The sequence below is a fragment of the Borostomias antarcticus genome (genome assembly GCF_949987555.1).
Source record: "Borostomias antarcticus genome assembly, chromosome: 3".
Taxonomy (NCBI): domain Eukaryota; kingdom Metazoa; phylum Chordata; class Actinopteri; order Stomiiformes; family Stomiidae; genus Borostomias; species Borostomias antarcticus.
The window spans coordinates 12,228,387-12,235,886 of NC_140236.1; the positions used below are offsets into that span (position 1 = coordinate 12,228,387).

Sequence of the window (7,500 nt, forward strand, 5' to 3'; positions counted from 1 at the left end):
TCATTACCATCATTCATTACTATCATTCATTACTATCATTCATTACTATCATTCCTTACTATCATTCATTACCATCATTCATTACTATCATTTATTACCATCATTCATTACTATCATTCATTACTATCATTCATTACTATCATTCATAACTATCATGCATTACCATCATTCATTACCATCATTCATTACTATCATTCATTACTATCATTCAATACTATCATTCATTATCATCATTCATTACCATCATTCATTACCATCATTCTTTACCATATACATCATCATCATTCATTACCATATCCATTACCATAATGAATTACCATCATTCATTACCATTACATTACCATACATTACCATATACATTACCATCATTCATTATTATCATCCATTACCATCATTCATTATTATCATACATTACCATCATTCATTACCATCAGTCATTGCCATCACACATTACCCTCATTCATTATCTTATACATTATCATCACACATTACCATTGTTCATTACTATCATTCATTACCATCAACCATTACCATTATTCATTACCAACATTCATTACTGGTGCAATCAATCTGCACATGACGATGAACTATATATGGAATGCAGCTAGCCACATCACCCATTACCATCATTCATTACCATCATGCATTGCCATAATTAATTAGCATCACTCATTAACATCACTCATTACCATTATTCATTACCATCATTCATTACCATCATGCATTATCATTATTCAGTACCGTTATTCATTACCACACATTACCATCATTATCATAATTCATTACCATCGCTCATTATGATCATACATTACCATCAGTCATTATCATCATTCATTACCATCATTCATTACCAACATTCATTACTGGTGAAATCAATCTGCACATGACTATGAACTATAAACGGAATGCAGCTAGCCACAGAGAGGCTGTTTTACTAACGTTAGAAATAGACAGTTTGAAGAAAAATGGACATTGCAGCATTTTTTCCATGAAAAACCACAGCTGAGAGGGCTAATGCCTCAGCAGTCTTTCAAGATAAGTGTCTGGCAATACATAGAATAGTAGCCTATAAATGTATTCAAGTGTCTGGCAAGAAATGTAAACAAACTTGAACTTTAATAAATCAAAGTATAGGTCCAGGGCAGGCTTACAGTAGTGATGCACATCTTGAAGTTGAAATAGAATAAAGTACAAATGTAGGCTATTCAAGATACAATAAAAGTAGACAAAGGAAAAAAAAGATGTGCACTAACTGTTAAAATATATAAAAATGTATAGAAACTGCTGTTTGAATATGTATGATGAAAATGTTAGTTATGGAATAGTTATGGAAATAATAAATGACATTTTCAGAAATAGTGCAGGCTCTTAGTTAGTAGGCCTAGTACTTGAACGTTGAAGTGCTCCTATGAGAGCGCTGAAGTGGTCCTATGAGTCCTATGAGATAATGATACCAGCAGTGGTCCCAAACCAATTTGAGTTTGAGACCCTGATGCACCCCTTGAGCAATAAACTTGACTTGAACAAGGGAATGCTGTTTCAGCTTTATATAACCAGATGTGTCATGGAGCTGTTTAGATGCTGTTTTCTGCGTTACTGACTGATGTGTGTTGTTGTTTAGAAGTTATTCTCTGTTGACTGATGTGTGATGTTTAGATGATGTCCTCTGTGTTACTGACTGATGTGTGTTATTGTTTAGATGGATGCTGTTCATATATTCACATATCCATGTTTCAAGTTTCAATGTGTCACGCTCACACAATACTGTATATCAAATCTCAAATTCAAATCAGTCATAGAAAACATTAGGCTACCACTTTTTACATATTAATTTTTTTCTCTCTTACAGTCATTTTTCTGTATCCACACATCTACAGTATGTAGCACACATCACCTCCGTATTCGTATATCAACAGCTTATCATGTTATGGTCCGTGTGTAATAATTGCATTCTCTTTCCTATTGTACAGTTAGTGAGATGACTGTCACTGCATGAAGCCAACTAGAGAGGTGTATGCTGGAGTCTATCCACTTAGGTTCACTCTTATAGAATCACTTAAATGTCCATCTGTTAGTCTGGTTCTAAATTTAGATTTCAAGACATTCATATCAGAATCTGCTTCACAAAGATATGTAGAGCCAGATAAATCAGATCAGGGTTTTTATGGCTGCTTGGTGAATGTTCTTATCGTTTTCTGGGTCGACCAGACTCCAGAAATGTTGTGCATGCTTTTGAGCTTTTAGTTGGACATGATTTTGAAGAGTTATAACCACCATCTCCACAGGATTGACATTGAACAGTTCAGCCATCTTCTCTACCTCACCTATGTCTACCTCAATGAAGGGGTTCGCAATGAATGCCACACAGGGCTCAAGTTTATCAAAATCGTTGAACCTGTCCTCAAACTCCTGCCGAAGCCTGGACAGGAGGTCACAATAATCATATAGATCCAAAACATCCTCTGCTCCTGCATGGCTACAAAATTCATTTAATTAAGTAGGCTATAGCATATTAACTGATAGCCACCGCTACCCTCTCCAAAGCAACTCTAACGTGTCATATCATTATTTGTCTTTGTAGCCTAATTTGTGCTCTTTGGCTACGATGAGCTTGCCTGGTCTTAACCTACCAGTGTAAATGTGGGCAACGTGGCCTATGAATACAGTACTGTTACAGTACTGTTCAATAGGTGTGTATTCAATCATAACCTTTGATTGACTGGTGATTAAAAAAAACATAATTGACACAAGGAATTAGTATTCAGACTTCATTGCTCATTACGGCGAAAGTTGAACGACTGATATCTGTTCAGAATTACTTGCGGGATCATACTGAATAGCCTGGATCCAGTTCATTGACAGACGGATAAACACACACACACACACACACACACACACACACACACACACACACACACACACACACACACACACAGACAAAGAGACAGTGGGACAGAGACGTACACACACACACACCACTTTTGCACTTGTACTTTGCTTTCTTATATTGTTTTTAATCTGCCTTTTTAATCCCTGTGCAGCACTCTGTGCATCCGTGCTGTAAAGAGTGCTATACAAATAAAGTTTTACTTACTTACTTACTTACCATTGACATACAGACATACATACATACATACAGACAGACAGACAGACAGACAGATACACACACACACACACATGCGCGCGCAGACGGACCTGATGTACGATGTAGATGCTGTAGTGTATCTGCTGTCTCTGGAGGAAGGGGTGGAGGTGGTACAGCAGGCTGCGCAGGTGCGTCTGCCGGTTGCGGTAGGGAACCACCACGGCCGTGTGATGGCGCGGCCGGCAGTCCGGCGGCTGGTAGTGTCCACCCAGCGACACCAGGGGGTTCCTCAGCCTGATCTCCTCCAGGGACAGAGGGGACGACAGCTGGACCCACACGGGACCCACTGGACCAGAGGACACACACACACACACCACAGTTAGACCAGGCAAATGTGCACACAACACACACACACACACACACACACCATAGTTAGACCAAGCAAATGTGCACACAACACACACACACACACCATAGTTAGACCAAGCAAATGTGCACACAACACACACACACACACACACACACCATAGTTAGACCAAGCAAATGTGCACACAACACACACACACACACCATAGTTAGACCAAGCAAATGTGCACACAACACACACACACACACACACACAAACACACCATAGTTAGTCCAAGCAAATGTGCACACAGCACACACACACACACACCATAGTTAGACCAAGCAAATGTGCAAACAACACACACACACACACACATACACACACACACTACAGTTAGTCCAAGCAAATGTGCACACTCTCACACACACACACACACACACACCCCTAACTCATCAAATCACACACACACTCACACCAACAACCCTAACCTATCGAACCACAAACACCCCTCGCACAGAAACATCACACGAGCAGTACACACACGCGAACGCGCGCACACACAGTCACCCAGCAGTGGCGAGGGGATCTGGCAGTCCCTCAGCGGTGCCGTCCCTGTCGGGGAGGGGCCCGTCCCGGCGCGGGCGGCGGCGGGAGGTGGCGGCGCCCCCAGCTGGCTGAGGTTGGTGTAGACGTCATGCGGCCGCGAGTAGTCGACCTCCGGCTCGGCGGTGTGGACCAGCACGGACACCAGCCCCCGGAAGCCCCCCAGGGAGAAGTAGAGCACGAAGGCAAACTGGAAACCCACCAGCAGGGCCAGCGTGCAGGGGGAGTCCAGAGAGCGACCCAGACACGGCATCATGCACACTGAGATGGAGGGAGGATGTGTGTATGTGTGTGAAAGAGAGACAGAGATAGAAAGAGAGAGCGAGAGCGAGAGCGAGAGCGAGAGCGAGAGCGAGAGCGAGAGAGATAGAGATAGAGATAGAGAGATAGATAGAGATAGAAAGAGAGATAAAGATAGAAAGAGAGGACGGAGGGAGAATTGAGGGAGAGACAACAGGTGGGAGGAGAGGAGGAGAGAGGAGAGGTGGAGTGGAGGAGAGGAGGAGGGAGGAGAGGAGGAGGGAGGAGAGGAGGAGTGGAGGAGAGGAGGAGTAGAGGTGAGAGGAGTGAGGAGGGAGGAGTGGAGGAGAGGAGGAGGGAGGAGAGGAGGAGTAGAGGAGTGAGGAGGGAGGAGTGGAGGAGAGGAGGAGGGAGGAGAGGAGGAGTGGAGTAGAGGTGGAGTGGAGGAGAGGAGGAGTAGAGGTGAGAGGAGTGAGGAGGGAGGAGTGGAGGAGAGGAGGAGGGAAGAGAGGAGGAGGGAGTAGAGGTGGAGTGGAGGAGAGGAGGAGGGAGGAGAGGAGGAGTAGAGGTGAGAGGAGTGAGGAGGGAGGTTGACGATGGGGGACCCTCAATGGGTTGGGAAGGGGGTTTCCATGGTGATAAATGAGAGGGAGTAGCAGTGCAGCTCAATCCATACAGCCATCTGTAAACAACAAAAAACAACAAATACATCACTACATTACATAACAGTACAGCCACATGTAAAGAAACACACTGCATGACTCAAATTGTGTATGAAAAATAACAGTTAAAGTTCTGAATGTGTGTGTGTGTGTACGTGCATGTACAGTCGTGTGTGTGCGCGAGCATACATGTGTATGTATGTGTGCAAGTGTGTGTATACATGTGTATTTGTGTGTGTGTGTGTGTGTGTGTGTGTGTGTGTGTGTGTGTGTGTGTGTGTGTGTGTGTGTGTGCATGTGTGTGTTGCCTCCCATTAGTCTCCCACCTGAGTCTAATGGTAGCCCAGGTGTGCCAGTATGAGAACTTTGCTCTCCTTCTCACCTTCTCTCCATCTCACAGTACCTGGTGAAGAGAGAGGATGGCCTGTAGGTCTGGACATATGCACATACTGTTTGCTTTTACAGTAGCCTACATACATTTATATAAGGCAGGATACACATGCTGAACTACTAAAACACTAAACTCAAAGTAAGGTTTATGAACTCTCAGGTGCAACCAGATAACCTATTTCATGATTACCAGACAGGCTGTTTCAGGATAATCGAAATCGAAATCTAGAACCTATGTGCATGTTCATTATAATAACCTAGGCCAATAATTTAATTTCCAAAATATGCGAATTTTGAAACGAGCACAAACACCTATATGCTAGCCTACTGACAGAGATGAGAAATGATCGAGAGGAGATAACACCAATAAGCAGCAAGAAAGAGAATAATACTGAGCATATCAATCATAATAACAAAATAATAACATAACATCGACTATAATCATAATCACGACAATCATAAAATATTAACTAATAATAACAAAAATAACAAAAACAATAACTAATACTCGAGTAAGAAAAAAAGCTATTACCCTAAGATATGAGAAGCTGCAAAAGTGTAATCGTGATATCTTGAGGTCTGCCGACCATGATTAATTAGAATTAAACATAATTTTCTTCATTGTCCTTTGGCTGCATGTCGCGTAATAGCAGTATTATTTCATGGACAAAAATGTGATTCACCCACCCGGCGACTCACCCCCATTTTCCTGCGACATTTTAAATCCAGCCCCGGGCCTGGATGGAGGCCGCGCGTTTGATGGTCCAGATGCTGCCGTTTCTCTGCCCCGAGTTCTCTTCCTACGGTAATCTCTCAACCGAGACCAAATCCTCTCACAGACGCTTACGAGCCACTGGCTGGTTGTCACGCCAGAGCATCGCTACGGCCGTGTCCGTCAGATGTCAACAGCAGGATGGATCCGCTCCCTCTCACATCGCAGCCTCCCTCCCTGCTACCGGGGCCGACATGTGTGGGGGGCGATGTGATGACGTGTTTTGCGGGACAAAGTGAAAATGCGCAGCCAGCTGAGCTGACAGTGAAAGAGTGATGTGTGTGTTCCCTACAATGCGCAGATATTTGGTCAAAAACCGACATCGGAGAAGACTGTAGGAGCCGGAGGAGACCCCCACACATCCACACATATCTCTCTCGCTCTCTCTTTCTCTGACAGCGGGCTCTACACAATGTTATGTGCATGTCTCTCCTATTCCATCAAAACTGTATAAGGAGAGAGAAAATTGGACGCTGTTGTAATTCTCCTTTATTTATCACGCACAGCTTCCAAACCCAGGAACTCTCTCTCTCTCTCTCTCTCTCTCTCTCTCACACACACACACACACACCTTTCTCTCACTATCTCTCTCGCTCTGCTTCACACCAGTCGTCAGGTTGAAAGATGAGAGATCTTTATTCTCATGCTGCAGTGGGCAGAGTACAGAGCAGTATTAAGCATTAAAGCAATCCCCCCCACCCACACACACACAGGAAACCCAGTCACATCCAGCGTTACAGAGAAACTGTGCAAAACCATCCAGACATGGCTACTGTGGATCTGAATATAAACTCTGAGTCCTTTAGCAGGAGGTCTGGGCCTAATGGCACAGGGGTTGCGGTAGTGTGCATACTAGAGTCAAGCCCAGCTGATATCTCTCATTATTACATTATTATTATTACAGCAATAACAGGCGACAGAGCATAGTGTGATGAGGTCAGGGACACAGAGGGGTGACAGTACACTTTCCTCAAGGCACCAGGGTAGATAAGGCACATGGCTGGAAACGTATAGACTGCAGATGAACAGTCATAGTTCAGCTGTGTTGGCTGTGAATTGGAATTGCTGATGTAATTTTTTATCTGAATTGGATGGAATCAACCCAAACCGTGACCCCTCACCTCTTAGGGGTTGCAACAGACACACAGCACACAATAACATGAAACAAGAGCAGACAGCGCTGTACATGGCAGGTGTGATATTAATGACAGGAAGAAGGATCTGATGAACACATGAATGAGGGGGGACATAAACACAGCACATCTTAGTTTCAGCATTATTCATGTCTATGGTTTACCTGCATGTACAGTCATCTCACCAAAATGATAATATACAGTAATTACTAGAACAATAATAATCTTATAAAAAACATTAATGGAATGTGTCACAATTGTTCAAC

General features: G+C 43.5%; 2 protein-coding genes across 2 annotated transcripts in view; both read right to left on the reverse strand.

The window, feature by feature from the left end:
* The window catches only part of b4galt3 (UDP-Gal:betaGlcNAc beta 1,4- galactosyltransferase, polypeptide 3), a gene marked incomplete at both ends in the record, with an annotated part of 7,119 nt that extends 2,826 nt beyond the window's left edge, over positions 1–4,293 (reverse strand). Inside the window, 2 exons of the mRNA XM_084436020.1 lie at positions 3,196–3,431; positions 4,002–4,293. Of these exons, the coding sequence (XP_084292146.1) occupies positions 3,196–3,431; positions 4,002–4,293 (528 nt within the window). The remainder of the gene's footprint in view (positions 1–3,195; positions 3,432–4,001) is intronic.
* Positions 4,294–6,828: 2,535 nt separating this feature from the next.
* The window catches only part of bgnb (biglycan b), a 26,564-nt gene continuing 25,892 nt past the window's right edge, over positions 6,829–7,500 (reverse strand). The window contains exon 8 of the mRNA XM_084462050.1: positions 6,829–7,500. This exon is cut by the window's right edge and continues 653 nt beyond it. The gene's annotated coding sequence lies outside the window, so the exon portion shown is untranslated.